Genomic DNA, 21,705 nt, shown 5'->3' with positions numbered 1-21,705 from the left:
AATAATGAGGTGCAATAAAAAATGGAGGCTCTCACTGCTGGGATAAGTCAGGCAGGAGAGAGAATTAGTGATACAGAAGACCAAATGATGGACTGTAAAGAAGCTGAGAAAAAGAGAGACAACTACTGGACCATGAGGGGAAAGTTTGAGAGGTAAGTGATACCTTAAGATGAAATAATATGAGAACAATTGGGATCCCACAAGAAGAGAGAGAGAGGGGAGCAAAAGGTATATTGGAGCAAATTACAACCTAACCCTAACCCAAAGCTGGTGGCATCACAATTCTGGACTTCAAGCTCTATTACAAAGCTGTCATCATCAAGACAGCATGGTACTGGCAAAAAAGAACACATAAATAAATAGAACAGAATAGAGAGCCCAGAAATGGACCCTCAAATCTATGGTCAACTACTCTTCGACAAAGCAGGAAAGAACATCCAATGGGAAAAAGACAGTCTCTTCAACAAATGGTGTTGGGAAAATTGGACAGCCACATGCAGAAGAACGAAACATTTCCTGGGAAAAAGACTGTCTCTTCAACAAATGGGGTTGAGAAAATTGGACAGCCACATGCAGAAGAATGAAACATTTCCTGGACCATTTCCTGAACCATTTCCTTACACCATGTATACAAAAGTAGACTCAAAATGGATGGAAGACCTAAATGTGAAACAGGAATCCATCCAAATCCTTGAGGAGAACACAGGCAGCAACCTCTTCAACCTGAGCCGCAGAAACTTCTTCCTAGAAACATTGCCAAAGACATGGGAAGCAAGGGCAAAAAATGAACTATTGGGACTTCATCAAGATCAATAGCTTTTGCACAACAAAGGAAACAGTCAACAAAACCAAAAGACAACCGACAGAATGGGAGAAGATATTTGCAAATGATGTATCGGATGAAGGGCTAGTATCCAAAATCTAGAAAGAATTTATCAAGCTCAACACCCAAAGAACAGATAGTCCCATCAAGAAACGGGCAGAAAACATGAACACACGTTTTTGTAAAGAAGACATCCAGATGGCCAACAGAAACATGAAAAAGTGCTCAACATCACTTGGCATCAGGGAAATACAAATCAAAACTACAGTGATATACCACCTCACATCAGTCAGAATAACTAAAATTAACAAGTCAGGAAATGACAGATGCTGGCCAGGTTGCGGAGAAAGGGGAACCTCCTACACTGTTGGTGGGAATGCAAGCTGGTGTAGTCACTCTGGGAAACAGTATGGCGGTTCCTCAGAAAGTTGAAAATAGAGCTACCCTATGACCTAGTGATTGCACTACTGAGTATATACCCCAAATATAAAAATGTAATGATCCAAAGGGACATGTGCACCCCAATATTTATAGCAGCAATGTCCACAATAGCCAAACTATGGAAAGAGCACAGATGTCCACCAACAGATGAATGGATAAAGAAGATGTTGTAGATAAACACACAATGGAATATTATGCAGCCATCAAAAAAATCTTGCCATTTGCAATGATGTGCATTGAACCGTCAGGTATCATGTTAAGCAAAATAATTCAATCAGAGAAAGACAATTATATGATCTCACTGATATGAGGAATTAGAGAAACAACACAGAGTATCATAGGGGAAGGGAGGGAAAAATGAAACAAGATGAAACCAGAGAGGAAGATAAATTGTAAGAGACTCTTAATCTCAGGAAACAAACTGAGGGTTGGTGGAGTGGAGCGGGGTGAGAGGGATATGGTGGTTGGGTGATGGACACTGGCAAAGGTATGTGCTATGGTGAGTCCCATGTATTGTGACAGACCTTACCCCCAAACAAACAATACATTATATGTTAAAAAATAGTCATGACATTTTTACTGATAATATATGATGAGCAAACAGTTAAAATTTCCAACAGCTGAATGGATAGACAATTCGTGATACAATGAAACCACAGAAGTCTACACCACAATAAAATGCCCACCTGACAGACTCATTAGGAATGTAACTAGTACTGGCACTCCCAGTCCCTGACCCCTGCTCCCCCTGACCTACCCCTAGAGGCCAGGAAGGTTTGTAGCAGGTGAAGGGGCCTCATTGAGCACAGCATGACTGCCCAGCCACCTCAGCCTGAGGCACAGGAAAACTCAGTAATACCCATCTCATCTTTTTCAACAATTTTGTTATTTGTTCATTGTGTATTCTCTAGTGTTAATATATTTTTTAAATATTGTATTAAATTATTGTTTATCTTGATTATGGAATTTGTTTATGCTTCACTTGCCTCACCCTGGTCCTGGCCTTATTTGGAAGATAAAGTGCTCTGTAACACAGCCTGAACCTTAATAGTAGGTTCTAGACTAGAACTAGACTAGAAGGATCTAGACTGCACAGAGTGTGGGCTCTCCGTCTGCTGAGTTATTGCCCTGACATGGGGAGGCAGGAAGCTAGAGAACACAAGCATGGAGGCATGCCACGGTTTCACTGGGGGGCTGCTGGACCATGACCCAGAAGAGGACACTGCAGCACTTTGACCCATTGGAAGATGCCCAGCTGGAGATGCAACTCATCGGACATACTGAGTTTTTGAAAGAAAAGGCTTCACCCCTTTAGCAGGGCTTAGTCTGAACTGTTTCTGTCACAGCAAAACCAGGAGCCATTTCCAATGTCCCCTGGGGAAGGTGCTTTAAATTGAAGGTCCTGTTTTCCTGTTCCCTGCCTGCTTTCAGGAGGGCAGTGGTGGCTGAACCACGCTCAACCTCTTGTTTATGTTCCCTTAGTCCTTCACAGAACTTCACCCAGACCATCAGGTGCCCCCCCCCCCGGACTCTCCGTCAGTGGTCTTTTTCCCGGGGTGTTCCGCGGGCGACTGGCTCCTGCTAGTCCTGTGACTGACACAGTTCACTGATACTCCAAAAGTACTATTTTTTTTTTTAAAGAGCACTGACAAAACGTTCTCGAATTTATTGTCACATTTACTCTTCAGAGCAGTCCTGTGAGGTTGACATCCACATTTTACAGACGAGGACACTGAAGCGTAGAATGCAACTAATGAGTCATTGAACACCACATCGAAGTCTAATTTGTACACTATTTGTAACACATTCAAAATCTGGTAAGGTAGATTCATTCATATTACATTTACTTTTTAGAAAAACCTGGTGGTGGCGCCTCACCAGCTCAGTTGGAGGAACATGTGACTTTTGATCTTGGGGTCATGGTTTTGATTCCCACATTGGATATAGAGGTTACTAAAAATAAATAAACTTTGAGGGGGAAAAGTTTCTGATGGTTCTTATATTTCCCCCCGCTAGTTGCATACATTTTTAAAATCCCTGATCCACAGAAGCCTGGGAGGCAAACTAGATCAGCCTCCTAAGAACCCCAGTTTCATCCTGAACCCCTCTTCCTTCCAGGGAATTACATTCATCACCGTGGGTTCTTCTGATTCCATCGAGCTTTTCAGTTCACTGGAGAGCAATCAGGAATGTTTTGATGGAGCATCTAGTGTGTCCTAGAGCAGGAGCCAAGACTGCACTGACAGGAAGATTTCACCGTAAAGGGGAAGGCGTGCTGCAGTAAGGCTCGTTTCCCCGTTCACCCAAATTAGGGCTGCGGCAGCTTCACTGTGCAGCTGACTCTCGGGCACGCAGGAGTCAGGGATGCCAACCCCGTGAGTTCAGAATCCACACAGAACTTTTGACTCCCCCAAGTCTTAACTGATAGGCTACTGTTGACTAGAAGGCTCACTGATAACATATATGTTCCATGTATTTTATATTCTATTCTTATTTTTATTTTATTTATAAAAAGATTTTATTTATTTATTTCACACAGAGAGAGAGAGAGATCACAAGTAGGCAGAGAAGCAGGCAGAGAGAGAGGAGGAAGCAGGCTCCCCGCTGAGCAGGGAGCCCAATGCGGGGCTCGATCCCAGGACCCTGAGATCATGACCTGAGCTGAAAGCAGAAGCTTAACCCACAGAGCCATCCAGGTGCCCCTTTATATTGTATTCTCACAATAAATTAAGCTAGAGAAAAGAAAATGTTATTTTTAAAAGTCCAGGTATAAAGGAACGCCTGCAGTTCTTTTTTTTTTTTTTTTTAAGATTTTTATTTATTCATTTGACAGAATGAGAGGGATCAGAAGCAGGAGAAGCGTCAGGTGGAGGGAAACGGAGAAGCGGCTGTCGCCTCAGCTGCCTGCTCATGACCTGAGCGACGGCAGACGCTGAAGGGACGCAGCCACCCAGTGCTAGGACCCCATGCAGTTCTAACCTGTGTTGGTCAAGTGTCATCTGTACTTGGTCGTTCAAGGGCTGCTCCCTACAACCCCATTCTTTCTCTTTCCACTCCTTGAAAAGAAACTTAAAAACAGAATCCTCTTTTTGGGGCACCTGGGTGGCTCTGTGGGTTAAGCCTCTGCCTTCGGCTCAGGTCATGATCTCAGGGTCCTGGGATCCAGCCCCACATCTGGCTCTCTGCTGGGTGGGGAGCCTGCTTCCTCCTCTCTCTCTGCCTGCCTCTCTGCCTGCTTGTGATCTCTCTCTGTCAAATAAATAAATAAAATCTTTAAAACAAACAAACAAACAAAAAACCGGAATCCTATTTTTATAAAAAGTAGTAAAGACATGGGTAGGCAAAAAAAAAAAAAAACAAAAAAACAAAAAAACAAAATTAAAATGCCCAAGAAAAGCAATGAAGTAAAGTAATTCTATCTCCTATGTTCAACCACGGTTTAACAATGTGGCGCATATCATTTTACATCTGTACTTTTCAAATAGGTTCAAATCACTCAAACTCTTGTTACACGCCATTTTCTTTGTACAATGTATCCCGGTCACGGCAGGTCAGCGTCCTTCCGAAGCATGATGACCAACAACCTCCCGGGAGCCCGTCCTCTTCGGGAAGCGTCTTTCTCCAGAGGCTTGGCTTGTTCCAGATCTGCACTGGCACCGACGCTGAAGTGTCGATCTTTCCGCCCATGTCTTCTGCATCAGGTCATGCACATGAGCTGCGGCGTCAGAGAACCCTTCCAGAAGAGCTTGACCGTCTGTGAAAACCAACTCGAAGTCGTCCTGGTCCCTCACACAAGCTGACTTGTGGGACAGAACGACCACCTGGGCAGAGGCTAGACGGCGCCCAAGCCCGGAGGTGGACCGTCTAGTGATTTCCATCCATCTTTTAGCGGGTCTGGGAGAACCTGGGACCCGCCCGGGGCGGTCCTAGCTCAGATCTCTGGGTTGAACGCGGTCAGGATGGGTGATGTCAGCCCGAGCTGTCGGTCCTAGGTGGCCGCTCTGGGGGGCGGGTAGGTGAATCTGCACCGCAGGCCCCCGCGCCCCCTGCGGGGGGCCACTGTTCAGATCCTGTCTCCTTGGGGTGGCTTTTGGATTTGAAAGGTGCCCTCCTCCCGCCGGGGCAGGGAGGGGTGCGGATCTCAGCACGGGAGGGGTCATCTGCCCAGAAACTGAGCTCCGAGGGGCCTTGGCTCCGTGGTGCACCCGGGCAGGTGGTGTGGGGTCACTCAAAGGTCACAGCTTCCTCCTGCCCCCCGCGGGCACGAGGGTCGTGGACTTTCTCCTCCACTGCCAGCCAGACTCTCTCGCAGCCCACGACCCCCCAGGCCCTGGCCCCACTTTTTCTTGCACCTGAGGATGCGCAGAGCCAGGCTCGACTGCGCCTCCGAACCTCCAGAAACTCCTGGTTACTCCAGAGCCCCCCGAACCCCCCCCCAGAACTTCTCCGTTTCCCCAGAACCCGCGTAAAACAGGGCAGACCTCCCCCGCGCAGGGGTACAGCGGGGCGCAGGCCCGGAGGCCCGGGTTGCCGGGCGGAGCCCTCGCCCGATTGGCCGCGGCCTCGATACTTTGTTGCGACCGCGCCTCCTCCCGGGAGCTGCGGGCAGAGCACGTGCGGCGAGCGCGGAAGTGGGGCGCGGCGAGCAGCAGGGCGGGTGCCTCTGGGCAGGAATCTCGGCCTTTGCTGCGGAGCAGCGCACCCCAAAAGGTACCGGAGCGGGGCTGGGCCAAGCCAGGCCGGGGGGTGCCTGGGGCAGGGCGCCCGGTAGAGCCACCCTCCCCCGGGTCTCCTCCATCCCTGCCTGGGGGCTGGGGCCCTTCCCTGTCCTGGGTACCCCCCAAGAGGCCACTTCGTTCTTGAACTCCAAGGTCCCGTCCGCAGAAGCCTGGCTCTTAACCTCCTGCCTGGCCTCTTTCCCTAGAGCCAGTGCTGGGGCCGAGGTTGCGGGGTTGGGGCGGGCTGCGCTGGAAGAAGCCGGGGTCCTGCCAGGAGCCCTCCTCTCCCTCCCCACCAAAGCCCTGGGACCTCGGCTCCCTTGAGGGACGCGGGATCTGGGGCATCCCGCCCAACGCGATGGGGAGAAACGCTGGGCCCGGAGTTAGGATCTGGCGAAGGGCGCTAAGGCTCAGAAGCCGTGGAATAGATGGGAGCGTTTCCCCCTGCTGGGCGGCCCCGGGTGCTGAGGAGGACCCAGGGGGCGGTGCAGGGCGGAAAGAACTAGAAACTGGGCCAGACCCTCCGCCAGGGAGCGCGCACAGGCCTCTGCGGTTCCGCGCGCAGATCCTTATCCCCTGGGGGGAAGCAGTTGGCGGCGTCTGCTAAAGCCACAATGCCGTGGAGCACCAGCCTTTAACCTCGCTTAGGCGAGTCGTCTGTGGAAGTAAGAGGAATCGTGACCAAAGGTATCAGGGTTACTATGCTAACGAGTGCCCGGGGTTGGACAGGTGTTGAAGGAGGTCTGGCCCCTACTGTCGTGCGTGCCCTGCGGGCGCATTCCTGTGGGTTAGGGAATGTGCCTGGGGTCGTGGCCAGATCGAGTCACGGCATAAGTAGTCTCTCTTTTGGTAAAAACTGCTGTATGTATACATAGTCAGATTTTTATAAAAAAAATTCATAAAGCCCTCTGATCCAACTTGCTATAGCTGACCCCTATGTGTGTGGGGGGCAGTGCAGAGTGGATGGACCAGGCATAGGGTGGCCCAGAAAATGGTTCATTCTTTTGTATGTATTTTTGAAAGTGTGGGATTAAGGCAGTCTTGAAAATTTTGTTTTTCAAATATGTTTGTTTATTTTCAAGACCATAGTAGTCAAAAGCAGATGGTGCTAGTCCTGCTCCGGCAGACCCTGGGGCTCCTCTTTGTAGGAATGTCAGCCACGTCTGCCAAGCCCTTAGCTCAGGGTCCCCCCCACTGCTCTGAGAGGCCTCGGCATCCGTGGGCTGGATGGGGGGGAAATCTAATGACCCCAATACACAGGGTCGCTGGCCTGATGGAGCCCAGAGAAGTGAAACGCGACTCGATGACCTTGTCTGTGTCAGACTGGGGCAAACAGAGAGGAGACATGGGAGGACCAGGCTGGGCCCTGTGGGTGCGGCACAGGCGAAAGGGTCACAGGAATGAGATGAACCATCGCAGTGACAGCACCGGGCACACAAATGAGGACCGAAACAGAAAACTGTAGCAGGCACCGATGCCCCTATGCCTTTTCTCAGAGCGCTCCTGCCACTGTGTTACAAATGCCTGTGGCAAGAGGGGCCTTGCCGAGGTGTGGATGGGCGTGTAGTCAGCCCACAGGCAGAGCCGGCCATCGTCATGGCTGACGTCTTGTTTGCAGAGGCCCGGAACCCGACACAGGATGCAGAGCTTCCTGAGGCTGCTGAGGGAGAGTGGGGGCACTGGGCCCCCCTTGGAGGGGCTGGTGACTCTTGCAGGCAGACTGTGCCGGGACCTCCAGGATGACCCAGCCCAGGTGCAGCCCTTGGTCACCGCAGTGTTGGACAGTCCCCTCCGCCTGCACCTCCTGGACAACGTGGATGTGGCCCTCGTGTGTGCCCGAGTGCTGGCCCAGCAGGACCAGCACCAGGCTGCCTGCCGCGTCCTGGAGGTAAGACCCGTCTCGGGGCCGAGACGGAGAGCCACAGTAGCCACAACCGTCCCCAACCCAATCGAAGCGCCTACAGGTCGGCAAGAACCTGGGGAGAGACATTCTAGAAACCAAGCCAGGATGGTCCACTCTCTGTGCAGAGTTCTACTACCATAGTAATTGGAGGCCAAACTGTCTGTTTGTGAGCCCCATTTTGAGTGGTGATCCTGGCTTGGATCCCAGTGGGTAAGACAGTCACCCAGACCCAGGACCTCAGTCCCTTAGCTGCAGACCCATGGCTGGGCACGCAAACTGAAAGTACGGTCGTCACTCATCGGGTGCTACTTAGGCGCACAACTCCTCTGGCAGAGGGGACGTGAAGCCGTTACCGTCTGTAGCCACTTAATGTGACCACAGGTCATTCTGCTACCTAAATAGTGGTACGTTGGACTGCAGCACGCATCACATAGGACATGCCTGCATTACTTCCTAAACTCTGAGAAATTCTGAATTCCAAAATCCCTCTGGCTCAAAGGGTTTCAAAAAAGGGGTGTGGGGGGCCTGTTTCTCCGTCTTTCACCCCATCATACAGCTCATGCAGAATTCATGCTGAGTTTATTTTCAAGATAGTTCTTTTTTAAAAGATTTATTTATTTTTCAAGATTTTATTTATTTATTTGAGAGGGAGCATGAGCAGGGGGAGGAGCAGAAGGAGAGGGAGAAGCAGACTCCCCGCTGAGCAGGGACCCCCCCCCACGTGGGACTCGATCCCAGGACACTGGGATCATGCATGACCTGAGCCAAAGGCAGACGCTTCACTGATGGAGCCATCCTGGCACCCCGAGATACTCTGTTCTTTCCAGTTCTTTCCGTTTCCACGCCCTTCGCCACAGGCTGCATAGTGCCCTCGTGTCCCCTTGGTTTGTTCTTCACGTAGCTGCCGGAGAGCTTGCAGGTGCCGATGAGCCCCAGGGAGCCCCGAGCCCACGGACTGCGCCTGCCTGCGCCCCCCTCTCCCCGTCAGCCTCTCCCTGAGCTTCCTCCGCAGTCGTCACGCTGCTTCCGTGCTCATCAGACAATCCCGAGGCCTCAGGACCTCAGCACGTGCTGCTCCCTCTGCCGGCGGCTGGAGCCCGGCTGCCTCCGTGGCTGCTGCCTTTCCTCCTCTCGCTGGTTTCTGCTGTAAATGCCTCCGTGGCTCGGCCGTGCCCCCTTTATCGTGCAGCGTAGAGTCTGGTTCCCCCTGCGGCTGCTCCCTCGGGTCTTTGTTCCGTCGGCCTCCCCGGCTCTGCGGCCCATGAGGCAGGCGCCCCTCGGTTGTGCTTACGTAGCAGCTGTGAGTCAGCGGGGCTCGGTGTTTCACGTCGGTCAAAGCGAACAAGCAAGGAAGACCCGGGTTGTGGTGCGCTCTCGGGGCACTCGGTGGTCAAATGTGTGAATGATGTCGGTGATGGAAAACCCCCGGAGCGGGGATGTAAACTCGGTCTGGACGGCCCTCAGCGTCTCTGAGGAGCTGACATGTAGGGGAGACCTGAGAGAGACGGCGGGGACGGCACACCGAGGAGGGCCGCGTCCTGCAGGGGCACGTTTCCCTGACAGCTGTGCCCTAGGCTGATGGCTGCCTCCTGGCAGCCGACTGGAAGTCACAGCCTCGCAAAATGGGCGTTTTCCGCTCTGTGGAGAGAAGGTGGAATGACTGTCGGCACCTCCCTTGCCAAGATGATGCTGAGAACATTGGGGTTAAATGCGGGAAGCACACGCCGACCACAGGGCTGTGTCGAGGGGAGGCCAGCACTGGGCACCCTTGGCCAGCTCCGGAGTCTGGTCGTGTGAACAGGTCATGCTGGATTGGTGAGCTTGGTGCGGCACAGACCAGAGCCACTTCATTCCTCTCGGCTCAGAAGGCACTCCCTGAGCAGGCGAGGGGCAGCCCTGCTGGGTGGGAGGGGAAGGTCTTTCATGCAAGATGGGGGTCAGCCCTTGGACCCTCAAGTCTGACCAGGTGCCTCTAACTGTGGCCCTGCCTCTCACGCGTTGTGTGGCCCCGGGCCCTTCGTTTGCCTTCCCCTCGCCTCGTGCTCCCCGTGTGTAAGGAGCGGCGGACAGCTGCTTTGTGTGCGTGGGGGGAGCTGACGGGACCTCGCCCAGGCCCTCAGCCAGCAGCTCCTCCCGCAGGTTGGGTCGGGTCGGAGGGCAGTGCTCCGGGGGCAGCCGGGCCTCAGCAGGCTTTTCTCAACAGGGATGCCAGGTGCCCGGAGGCAGCCAGGAGCTGGTCCAGCTCTGGAACGACCTTCACTACCGTCTGGTCATGAAGCGGCTGGGCGTGGCCACGCTCACCCCAGTGCAGAAGTTCCGCTGCAGAAAGAGGTACACCGCCGGCCTTTATTTGTGCGTGCTCCCCAGGACTCCCGGGGGTGTTTCATCTAAAACCACGGAGGGGCTGAGGTGAAGCCGAGACAGGAGGTAAATGCAGGAGAAGTCACAAGAAGCAGTCACCGTCAAAAGGTAGCAGGCTCTGCGACAGCCAGTGTGCCCAGCACTGAGCTACCCTCTCCATCTGCTCAGCCGGCCATGGGGGTGCAGCCCTACTTACGCCAGCAGGGTGAGAAGGGCCACTGCCTTCCTGTGAGGGCTCTGAAGGCTCTGCAGGGAAGGAGGCAGCCGGTGGACATCCCGACCTCACTCTCTTCCTCTTGTCTTTTCCTCCCGTGGCCTTTGGTCATCTGATTCCCACAGACAGGCTCTGCAGGTGCCATGGGCTGGGGTCTTCAGCACCACCCCTCGGGGCTGCGGGGCCTTTCAAAGAGAGGTAAAGATGAGAGTGATGGGACATGTCAGACAAGATGCATGGGGTGCTTAGGAGATTGCCTGGCACGTGAGGGATGCTGGGTCCACATTAATAGTAATTACCACCACGGCCATTATCAGCACTAAGGAAACATTACAACTGCTAATTACTATTATTCCTTCATCACCACTTATGGATGAGGAAACTGAGGCCCAGAAAGGTCAGAACTTGCCAGAGCTGTCACAGGAGAGAGATGCAAAGCTGGGGCTCCAGGCTAGACACTGAGACCATAGAGCCTTTCTTCATCCTGGGTGTTGCCCCCTGACCAGGAAGGGCTGATGTCCTCTGAGTTCCTGGCAGCCCAAGTAATGGGATTTTTGCACCACGGGGTCTGGTAACCAGAAGCAATGGATTCTTTCTGGATCCATGGTGTCTGTCAAAGAATGAGATATGTCCCCAAAGCCCAGTAGTTCATCAACCTTATGGTCTTCGGGAATGGGATCCTTTCCCTCCATATAGTTGCCGATGGCCTGCCAGAGTGCAGTTCAGTAAACGACTTGAGGATCAGTGTGCATTGTTTGTAAAGAGGCCCCTGATTGCTGGGAGCTGTTGGAGTTGCTGGGGATATAGCCTGAGCCCTACTCTCCTGGAGCTGACACTTGGTGCAGACAAGGGACAGTAGAGAGGACACAGAGTAGATTCCATTGTTCCAAGCGGGAGTACTAGACACAGAATGTGCCTACTAGAGGACTGTGCCACCTTTGTGCTTTGTATTGGGGTGGAGGGTGCCGAACAGGCTCCTCTAAGCCTTGGCAGAGGGGGCCTGAATGTGGGGATGGCAGCCCTCGGAGGTGTAAGGACCGGGCGGTCGTGGAGTTAGAGCGATGGTCGGTCCGCCGGCTGAGGGTGGTGGTTTCTCCTAGAGGGGGTCACCCCAGGGTGGGCTGGCATAGGAGCAGAGGCAGGAGGCTCTCGGGAGTCTCTGGCGTGTCAGGACAGATTCTGGAGGATCTGCTGAGGAGCTGGATGTGTCGGAGGCGGTGAAGAGAGAACGAAGCCAGCCTGCTGGGCTCTCGGCCGGACTGGCTGGAACACGGTGGTTTCTCACTGAGATGCACAGAGCTGGGGCCCCGGGGGCAGTTGGGGAGGGGGAAGGATCAGGCTCCATTCGGGATGTGGCATGTGTGGGGCGCCTTCCTGACATCCACAGTGGTTTGTTTAGTTGGCCTGGGGGTATCTTGGGTGTTCCGCGCTGGTACCGTTTGTGTCCTGTCGGAACAACCCGTGTGTCTACGCAGGAGAGAGCAGCGCGACCGACCCGTCTCCCCGTCATCCGCTCTCTAAGCTCTGGGCCGCGGGTCAGTGAGCGGTCCCGGAGCGCCCGGTGAGGGGCCCCGCGGTCCTTCCGAGGGGGGCTCGGCAGCACGAGCCCGGGGAGGAGCCCAGCCGGCGGAGGAGAGGCCGCGGGGGGTGCCCGGCGCGAGCCCGCGAGGAGCACGCGGGAGGGGCGCCCGTAACCGCGGCCTCCCCGTCCGCATCAGGAACCCGCCTCCGCCCGCCCTCTGCCCCGACGGCCCGAAGAGCCGCAACTTCCCCCGAGACGTTCGCCAGAAGCTGCACGACTTCGCCTCCGCCGTGAGCACCAACCCCAGCAAGGCCGAGAGGGTGAGAGCCGAGGCGGAGGCCGCCCTCCCCTTCGCTGCCCCCGACCTCGGGACCCCCACCCTGTGCCGCCCCCCGCCCCCCGGGCTTCCGCGGGGCCCTCTGCCGGGCGCCGGTGTCTTCGGGCCGGCTGAGCCTCCCCGGGGGACAGGCGCTCCCCGGCCGGCAGCTCCGGACCGTCCAGCCTGCGCACGTGGAGGGTCAGTGCCCTCCCGCTCCCGGCCCGACGCGGGGTGCGGGGGTCAGGCGACGGCGGTCGCGGAGCTTCCGGCGGGGAGGCCGGGTTCGCGGAGCTCCGTGCCCGGTGACGCCGGCGGGCGACCCCGCAGCGCGGCCCCCGAAGCGGAAGGCACCGGCGAGCCGCCGCGCGTGCGCGCTCGTTTCCGGCTGCTTCGAAGTCGGGGCTTGTTCTCTTCCCCTGCTTCTCGGCTCTGTCCAATCGGCGGGGGCTCCCCGTGTTAGCTCCGCCTACCTGTCGCCCTCATCCAATCGACGGGGCGTTCCCGAGTGGGGGCTTGCCCAGTCAGCGGGGTTCCTCGTGCCTGCTCCACCCACCGCGCTCCCTGTCCAATCGGCAGGGCTCTCCCAGCGATCCCCGCGCGGGCTCTGCGGGCGGGCTTCCGGCGCGCGCACCTGCGCAACCTCGGCTGACGGCCTGCGGCGCCGCCCGCCCCCCGCGTGGTCCCAGCCCCCGCTGCCTGCCGCGGGCCGTGGCGCCGCTCGGGCCCTCCCGTGTCCGGGTCCGGCCGGCTGCGGCTCCGCGAACGAGCGAGGCCGGGGTGCAGGGCGTCCCGGCTCGGAGGCCGCGCCGGGCGGGGGCGGGGGCGGGCGCCGGCCCTGGGGGTGGCCCTGGGCCCGGGGCGGCGCTCGAGGCTGTGCGGTCCGCGGCAGGAGAACCTGGCGGCGGAGATGAGCCTGAGCGCGGAGCAGGTGTACAACTGGTTCGCCAACTACCGGCGGCGCAGACGGGCCCTTCTGCAGCGTCGTGCGCCGGCCCCGGAGGACGCGGCGGTGGACCTCCGCGTGAGGGAGGCGGCCCCGGAGCGCCCGCAGCCCCCGCGCCAGCCCCGCCCTGGCCCCGGCGGCGCGGCCCGGCCTCGGTGGCCAGGTGAGAGGCTCCCGCGCCGCCCGCTCTGCCCGGCCCGCTTTCCTAGCGAGGCCTCGTGAGCGCCGCTCCGTCCCGGGGACGGGCCCTCCGCGCCCGGTCGGCCCCTAGACGACGTCCTCTTGTGGGAGGGGACCCCGGAGCCGGGGCGGGAGGGCGCGCAGGGGCTGCGCGAGGCTGCAGCGCGTAGCGGTCCCCGCGTCCGGGGCCGGGCGTCCGCGGCAGCGCTGCTCCTAACCGCTGGGAAGGAGGCTGGGCCGCCGCCTCCCGCAGCCTTCCCACCGCCCGACTGACCCTCAGCAGGACCGGAGGAAGATGGGCCCGCACAGTCCACGGAGACCACTCAAGGGCCATGGGAGTCGCTGGCTCTGGCCCCGGACTTCTCTGGAGATGAGACGCTGCCGAAGCCATTGCCTCCCAGGTACTGCGGTCCGCACGGCCCGTGGGACCATCTCCGTCTTGACTTTCCCCGTCCCGAGTGGGTGACCGGGCCTGGAGCGCACATGCGGATGTCGGGGCTGACAGCGGGACGACGTCAGTGATTGCCGAGAGCAGAGACCCCTGTGAGTCCGGGGTGGGGAAGCCGCTCCTAAGGAGCCCATGTCAGGGACCCCCACTTGCTCCTTGGAGCCTGGCTGGTAGCCTGACTCCATGGATGTGTTGGGGAAGGGGGAACACAGAGCTGGGAGGAAACACATGCTGGCTGGCTTCCCAAAGCCAAGCCCGAGCTGTTGTTTCTTTCTTACTGTATTTTGTAGCGTTTGTGTGTCGTTGAGTCCGTGACAGGTAATAGTTCTTGAATTCCTCATTATGCACGAGGCACCGTCCAAGCCTGGTCCCTCCCCTGGGATGAGGCATGAACCTGGTGTAAGGGTAAGGAGAGTGTTGGCCATCCTCAGGACTAGGTCAGAGAGAGGGGCCAGGTTCCCCGTGTGTAGCCATCAAGCTGTGGACACTGTTTCCATCTACCGTTGTGACATCGGCCTCTCTCATGACACTCCCTGTCTGCCCTTCCCGTGAAGGCTGGCACTGCCCAGGTGTGGAACTTGGGCAGGTTCCTGTGAGCTCTCAGTGCCGTGCGTTTCTCATCTGTGACACGGGGAGGGGTAGGATGCAGGTGGTTGCAGAAGTGACAGGGCTAGGGGAGGGGATCACAGAAGCCCAGGAGCACCATCTGAGACACACTGAGTGTGCAGTATCGAGTCTTTAAATTATTATCAGCTGCTGCTTGATGTTCCTGGAAGATCAGCCATCATCATTCATCCCACTGCTAGGGTCTTGCTCATCATTTCCTGTTTTTGGTATTATGGAACAGTGCTTCATTGAAGGTCCTTTTAAATCAAGAGCTAATGAGTTAAAGTATTTTTTTTTTTTTTTTAACTGTTGTGGACCTTTGCAGCCACAGGTAGAACAGTGAAAGCTGTGTGATGAGGGTCACGGTGGGCCAGAAAACCATCAGTGGCGGAGTTGAGTTGGGAACCTGGATTCCCAAATGGGGCTGGAGTTTCCTCCCAGGCCTCTCTTCCCTGGCCTGAGGGAGTCTCTGCCCTCCAAGGGACGGTGTTTGCTGTCTTCCCCAGGTCTCTGCAGGGCAGTGAGATGTACCAGGAGGGTCCTGGCCGAAGCCCTGCCACTCTCCCCCACATCTGCCCAGGCCCTGGCCTCTGCCCTCTGACTTCTGGCAGTGACATGCTGGACTCTTCCCTGGCTGCCCCTGAGTCATGGCTGATGTCCCTTGCACTGGCGTCCTCCAAGGAAGTTTCCTTCCAGACTGGGCAGCTGGTCCATGGGCATGGGCTGGACCTCACGATGCGCCCCGCAGATGCCACTGTGGCTATGTCCATCACTGCCCTCGGTGAGCCCAGCTCCACAGGTGGGTTCATTCCAGACAGACCGTGCTCTTCTGCACAAGATGACACAACTAGTCAGGTCTCATTTGAGGGGGTGTGGGAAGGGGCAGCACTCTCCTGCTTTTCTAGTTGCAAAGTAAAATGTGCATACGACTAAAAGTAGGCCGGTGAGGAAAGGGTTAAAACGAAATGAGACAGCTGCCACCCTGCACTCCCATTGCAGTCCACCCGACTTGCCTGTCACCACGTGCTGCAATAGAGGACAGGTCACCCCATCTCGTGATCTAAGTATCATTTCCTTCGTTTCTAACATGAAACTTATCAACTTGAAACTTACTGTTTAGCTATAACTGTAGCCCGTAGAGTGTGGATTTAGAGACGTGTTTGTCTACCATGTTCAGAAGCGTCTTGTGACACTTCACCTTATGTGGAGGCCGTTGGCAGTGTCAGTTTACCCATCACCTAAATTTCTTAGTCTTCTGTGTTTATATCTTTACTTTCTTGGGGTTTCTAATTGTCTTCCTTTCTTTTAGATTCCCTGTTTTTGTCACACCTGTAACTTCTCCCATTTTTCCGAGTGTATCCTCCAAAGACCCATGGCTGGGAGGCCTCCTTCCGTTTCTGCCCAAGTGATGTTTCCTAGACCTGGGCGGAGTCAGCGGCCCAAGAACGCTCCTTTCATTGCCTCCCGGGTTTGGGTCAGTGTTTCCTGAGTTGCAGGTCTTGTCCTGTCTTCACTGACTTCCTTGTTATGTTTGGGAACATCTTCACTGTGCAAGAAAGGGGGCTTGTGAGATAAATTTTCTGATTTCTTACGTGCTGTGAAATTATCCTTAACCTGCCCTCACATTTGATGAATAGACTGGCAGGGACAGAATTTTGAGTTTAAATACCCTCCCGTAGGTATCTGCAGACACAGTCATGTCATTGTAGCATCTGATGTTCGTGTCATCTTCTGGCGTCTTTGCAGATCACACATTGTTCCTTTCTTGGAATTTTTGTTTGTTTGTTTGCTTTAAGTCTGGGTGTTCTAAGATTTCACAGTGATCGTGTGCGGTGTGAGTCTCTTTAATTCACTTTCCTCTTAAGCCTTTCGATTTAAAGAACAGGTGACAATGTATCCTCTAAGGTTTGGGTATTTCTTAGATAATATTCCTTGATGGTTTTCCTCCTCCATGTTCTTCATTCTCTTTAGAGCACAAATCTTACCGGGATTTTGGAAATCCTGGGCCAGTCTCCCTAGGTGCTTACCTTTTTCTTATGTTTCTTTTCTTTTTCATTGTATATGCTTTGGGGGTATTAGAGTCTGTCTTTCAAAAGTCCTAATTTGATAGTTATACTTTAAGAGAATTCCAGGCTCTTTTTTTTTTAAAAGATTTTATTTATTTATTTGACAGAGAGAGAAATCACAAGTAGGCAGAGAGGCCGGCAGAGAGAGAGAGAGAGAAGCAGGCTCCCTGCTGAGCAGAGAGCCCGATGCGGGACTCGATCCCAGGACCCTGAGATCATGACCTGAGCTGAAGGCAGCGGCTTAACCCACTGAGCCACCCAGGCGCCCCCAGGCTCTTTTTTTATTTGAATTTTCCTTTAGTCAGAGGTTGTGTTACTTTTTATAGATGCAGTATCTTTTTTTTCCCTTGAGTATTCAAAATAAAAAGTTTCAAGATTATGCTTTGTTGTCTGAGGGCGGGAATATTGGGGCTGTGGATTCTGGCCCTTCCTTGAGCAGAGAAAGGTGAGGGGCGGGAAAGAGGAAGAGCCCTGGAGACTCACTGCTCTGGAGGCAGCTTTTCAGTCTGATCATATCGGTCCTTCATTTGTCCACGTCTTCCACTGTGGGAGACCTACGCTTGCCCAGCCCATATTTACCGCCAAGGCCGGAGTGGGGTGGTCACTGGCTGTATTCACATGGGGGCGAGGGGAGCTGGTGTTGACACCACATCCAGCACAGGTGAAAGGTGACGTTCTGTATGAACTGGTGAGCCTCCCTGCCAACTGACCGCCTGAGCACCGGGGTGTTCCCCTCTTTCCCTTTCCCTAACTTTGCTTACCCTCCCTCCCACTTGAAGATTCTCAGGACCTGATCTCAGTCCCACCTTGCTTTCAGGTGCCCTACCAACAAAGGATGGTACTTGTGTCCTGGGTCTCCTTATGCTGCTTTTGTTCTGGACTTTGGCTTCTTGTCTTCCTTTTGGAGGAAGAAGATGTAATTTAGTGATCTTTTAATCTGAACCAGCAATGCTCAAATTAGTCCTTCAGTTGTATTTAACATACCTCAGGGTATTTCTAGAGTTCTGCAGAAAAGAAGCAGCAGCAGAAAGTGGGGGTGGAATCACACAATGAATGGTCAGGAAGGTTCCTTTGGTCTGAGGTTGGGCTGCAGGCTGGCAAGTTAGGTGGTCACTCTGGCAGACAGTGGGGGGCGGAGGGGGGACAGTGCATGCCCAGCCCAGCTGGCCTGTTGTTTTGTCTGAGGTCAGAGAGTCTGACGCTGGGCTTACCACCTGGTAGATTTCTTACCTTCCCTCGCTCTGAAGTGTCTGCTGGCCCAGAACTGATCTGATCTGCCACGGCTTCTGTGTAAGAGTGAGAGACATACGGGGACATCCTCTGCAGCATTTTCTGTAGAAGGAGGAGCAGGGTGAGGTAGTGCCACGTCGTGTCTCCGTGAACTCGTGGTGCAGCACGAGATGGAAGGTGGCAGTGGTTGTGGTCCAGCCTCTGAAGAGCCAGCACGAGGCAGACCGAGAAGTTCTCACGTGGCAGCAATGGCACTGGAGGCCTGAAGTCTGGGTAGATGAAGCAAAATTTGAAGTCCGCAAAACTGGACTTTGCTTTTGTTTCTGGAAGCCTAAAAAGGCCCTGAGATCAATAGCTGTGACTCTTCCTCAGTAAGGGAGGTTGAGGCTTGGGGCCGGCCAGGCTGGACGCTGCTTCTCTCTGTGGAGGTCTTGGTCTTGGTGCTCGGGGGCTGTGTTCTGTCCTCCCAGCACTGGGTGTGGAATTTGCTTCTGTGTAGGATTTGCTGACCCACCTGCTGGCAACCCCCCGAGCATGTACCTGGAGGAAGGTGCAGGCGCCAGCGGCGGCCAGGCAGAACAGCAGGCGGGCGGCTTCCTGGTGACACAGCCTCCCGAATTCCTCCTAGCCCAGAGGTGAGCCACACAGAGCCACGGGTGGGGTGTTCCAGGTTTATAGACTTGGCAGATATGCAGATTGAGTCCTTTCCTTACGGGTTTCTGGAAAATACAACATCATCCCCACCCTGCATCTACCAGAAGAGGGTGGCTTTTCCCTGAGACAGGAGAACACCCAGAAATTGCAGAGCAGACACAGGTGTTGGTGTTGGGGTTCGTGCTCCCACTTTGCTTCTTCCCCAAGATCACCCTGGATCCCAGAAGCCGCTTTTTGGCATTTTGTTTTCACCAGGTGGAGGTTGAGTTTTAAAGCAGCATCAAGATCCTGATTTTATATTCCAAACTGTAGTGTGAAAGGTGCGTGCGAGCTGGGAGTAGCCTCGGGGCTTCAGGCTCTGGCTGCGGGGGCCGGGGCCACAGGCCGGAGAATCAGGGGGTTGAGGAGAGGGATTAGAGGAGCGTGAGAAGTCAGGGTCGTCTGTCGGACAGGAAGCTGCAGTAGGGGTTGCCAGGACTAGGCTCCCCAGTCTGGGAGCTGAAGGCCAGGTGCCCCGCACGAGCAGAACTACAGGGCAGCGTGAGAGAGAAGGGGGTGGTGGGTCAGGTCACAGGTTCTGCTTGCTGAAGCAGCCAGAGCGTGAGACAATACAGACTTTGCAGATGGACTCACTTTTCTGTTCATGTCCAGGAACCTGGATGGAGAAAATGCCACTGTCAGGTCCCCTCACGGCCGCTCACCCTTGCCCTCTGATGGCCCGGCCCATCCTTGCTCCGATGTGATGACCTTGAGTCATTCCCTAACAGTAGATTCGTTGGGCGTTGTTAGCCTCCAGTAAAGCACCGCGTTAGGCGATACAGATGCTGGTTTTCTGAGTGTGACTTCTGTATCGACCGCGTGCTGAGCTGTGTGGATCAGCCCCTCCTGCTGCCGCCTGCAGGACCACGGATCTGCTTTCTTTTCTGCATTTTTAAAAGTCCCATGTGAATGGAATGCAGGAGTGTTAAACTTTGAGGAGGGGAGAGAGGGTCTAGCTTCTCTGACTCTGCATGAGTGTTTGGGGATTTTACCCTGTGGCTCTGTGTATTGGTCCATTCATCTTTGTGAGCTCTGTCCCGTGATGGGGATGGACTGTGGTGTTTGGATCCATCGCCTCTTGGTAGCCATCTCTGGGTTCCCAGTTTGGGGTCGCTGTGAGCACTCCTGGATGCGCGTGGGTCTGCCTGTGTGCCTTCAGGTCTCTGGGCTGTGTACACGCCTAGGAGTGGAATGGCTGTCGGTGCGTGTTTGTCTTTTTAGGGAACTGCCAGGCTGCTGTTGTCCTGAGTGGCTACACCTGTTAGCTCCCCTGCTGTCCCTGCTGCTCCCCCGATTGGATTCTGATGGCTCCCCAGGGCTGCCCCTTGACCTCTTCCTTCAGGTTTCTGTTGGTCCATCTCTGTGAGCCTCCTCAAGTGCTCTCTGCCTCACCCAAGCCACCTGCCTGGGATGTCACACAGGTCCCTCTAGCACTGGAGGGCCCTGTGGGAGGACACTTCTTAAAGTGTGTCTTACCCCCGGAAGGGCTGCTTATATGCAGAGCGCTGTCAGGTCATGTTGCTCGCGGGGTGGACCATGACCTGGTGCGCCTCCATATGGAGCTTATCCTGACGTCTCTTTTCCAGTCCGCTGGAGTTGGCACCGGGCCCTTCCTTTTCCAGCCCTGTTTCTGCTGTGGACCTGAGCCAGCCCGTGCCCTCTAGCCAGGTGAGACCCTACCACCAGGGACTCTGCATGTCCCTCTTAACTTTTGGATCCTCAGGTCATACCTTTGGAGTGAGTAAACCAGGCACATGTCACAAGGGAAGGGGTGCTTCAAGGCTGGACAACAGTTGAATGGGGCCCGGGAGGTGGGTGCTGCGGGCTCGTGTTTCTTACTGAGTCCAGAGATGGGGTGTCCCGGAGTAAGGGGTGGCAGGTGGGAATGTGGAGCCAGGCAGAAGGTGCTTCCGTGTGTAATGCTGTGTTGGCTTTCCAGGTGCAGTGGCCCGACGGCCAGGCCTCCAGTGATGCCTTCTGGGGAGCCAGAATGCTTCTTGAGCTTTCAGGGGGCAGCCTGGGTTGAGATGTCCCTTTGGGGTATCCAGCCAGTGCCCCCAGGGGAGCAGGCGTGGACATCGAGCCTTTCAACACATGTTACATAGAGCTTTATTCCGACTGAAGAGAGGCCCCAGGGTTCCTTTGGGGGGTTCCAGTGAGAAGCACTGAGGCTGCGTAGCCCCCTGCCGTGTTTGCATAGTTTGGTTGGCCGCTCGCTGTATCAGAGGAGGCATTTGAGAAATGCTCTTGAGCCCAGAAGTCCAGGGGGTCTGTTTCACTCAGGCAGTGGGAGATTGTGGATTCGAGCTCCTGGGCTTGTAGGTTATGGGCAGGGAAGGCCTTTCTGGAGACAAAGGAGAATGTTGCACTGCTGTCTGCCCTCCCTGCCCTATGACAAGGCCAAGCTTCACCCAGTTAGGTTGGCGAGTGGGGCGTGGGTAGTGCTGTGACACTCTGTGTCTTGGGGGTGATGTGGTTGGGACAGCACAGGCAGGGTGGGCCAGGGTGCCTTTTCCCTACAGGTTGGAGTTTACTGTGTTTGTAAAACATGTTCTATTCAATTAAATTGCAGTTCAATGTTCTGAGCTCTCCCCTTTTACTGACCTGACTACATCGTGGACACCTGTCCCTGTCAGTCCTTTGCCTTTCTGTCCCTGGCTGGCGTTCTGTGGCCTGCGTGTGCATTGAGTGATGGACCAGTACCCTATTGATTTGATTGTTTCTAGTATGTCTGGTTTATAAGCAACACCACAGTGGGCATCTCTGCCCTCTGCCCTTCACCTGACTGTTGTGTTGTGGGAAAAGGAATTGCCCTGGTGCTAGATGCCACCATGTCCAAGCACGCAGGGCCCCAGGGGCCGAGTGTGATGTGACTCCTGATGCAGATGACTTTGTACAGGGGTGACTTTGACACTCAGGACTGTCACTGGCAGGAATAAGCCCTAGTCCTTGCCTCACCCATTGTATCAGTTGGAAGTTGTGTGCTGAGCAGTTCCTCTGATACATCAGGGAGCAAAGGCCATTTTGTGCTCGCAGGTGGCCCCCAGCATGGACAGGAATAAGCCGGCAGTCATGGGTGGTTGCTGAGAGGGTAGTGTGAAGCAACAGATGGCTGAGAGCCCAGGACGTGTGGGGCCTGGATGACGAGACTGGGAGCCCAGGACGTGTGGGGCCTGGATGATGAGACTGGGAGCCCAGGACGTGTGGGGCCTGGATGACGAGACTGGGAGCCCAGGAC

General features: G+C 55.2%; 2 protein-coding genes across 9 annotated transcripts in view; both read left to right on the top strand.

The window, feature by feature from the left end:
- The window catches only part of LOC132023029 (zinc finger protein 268-like), a 41,038-nt gene extending 35,921 nt beyond the window's left edge, over positions 1 to 5,117 (top strand). The window contains exon 5 of one of the 2 annotated variants that reach the window (XM_059408085.1): positions 4,966 to 5,117. In XM_059408085.1, coding sequence (XP_059264068.1) covers positions 4,966 to 5,024 — 59 coding nt within the window. In that variant the 3' untranslated portion in view covers positions 5,025 to 5,117. The other variant, XM_059408086.1, reaches the window with a different exon arrangement.
- A 631-nt stretch (positions 5,118 to 5,748) lies between these two features.
- Positions 5,749 to 21,049, top strand: ANHX (anomalous homeobox). Of its 7 annotated transcripts, none has more exons than XM_059408095.1 (10): positions 5,749 to 5,974; positions 7,601 to 7,870; positions 10,089 to 10,216; positions 12,179 to 12,302; positions 13,191 to 13,407; positions 13,705 to 13,825; positions 14,985 to 15,259; positions 18,274 to 18,409; positions 20,054 to 20,135; positions 20,407 to 21,049. In XM_059408095.1, the coding sequence occupies exons 2-10, from the start codon at positions 7,622 to 7,624 to the stop codon at positions 20,491 to 20,493; spliced, it is 1,419 nt and encodes a 472-aa protein (XP_059264078.1). In that variant the 5' UTR covers positions 5,749 to 5,974; positions 7,601 to 7,621; the 3' UTR covers positions 20,494 to 21,049. The 7 variants fall into 7 exon arrangements, with proteins under 7 accessions (XP_059264078.1, XP_059264075.1, XP_059264081.1 ...); XM_059408092.1 differs by having other exon boundaries at positions 5,751 to 5,974; positions 14,985 to 15,277; XM_059408094.1 differs by having other exon boundaries at positions 5,753 to 5,974; positions 13,708 to 13,825; positions 14,985 to 15,277.
- The last annotated feature ends 656 nt before the right edge of the window (positions 21,050 to 21,705 follow it).

Source organism: Mustela nigripes, chromosome 8, assembly GCF_022355385.1.
Source record: "Mustela nigripes isolate SB6536 chromosome 8, MUSNIG.SB6536, whole genome shotgun sequence".
In the NCBI taxonomy this organism is placed as follows: domain Eukaryota; kingdom Metazoa; phylum Chordata; class Mammalia; order Carnivora; family Mustelidae; genus Mustela; species Mustela nigripes.
This window is presented reverse-complemented; position numbering and strand designations above follow the sequence as displayed.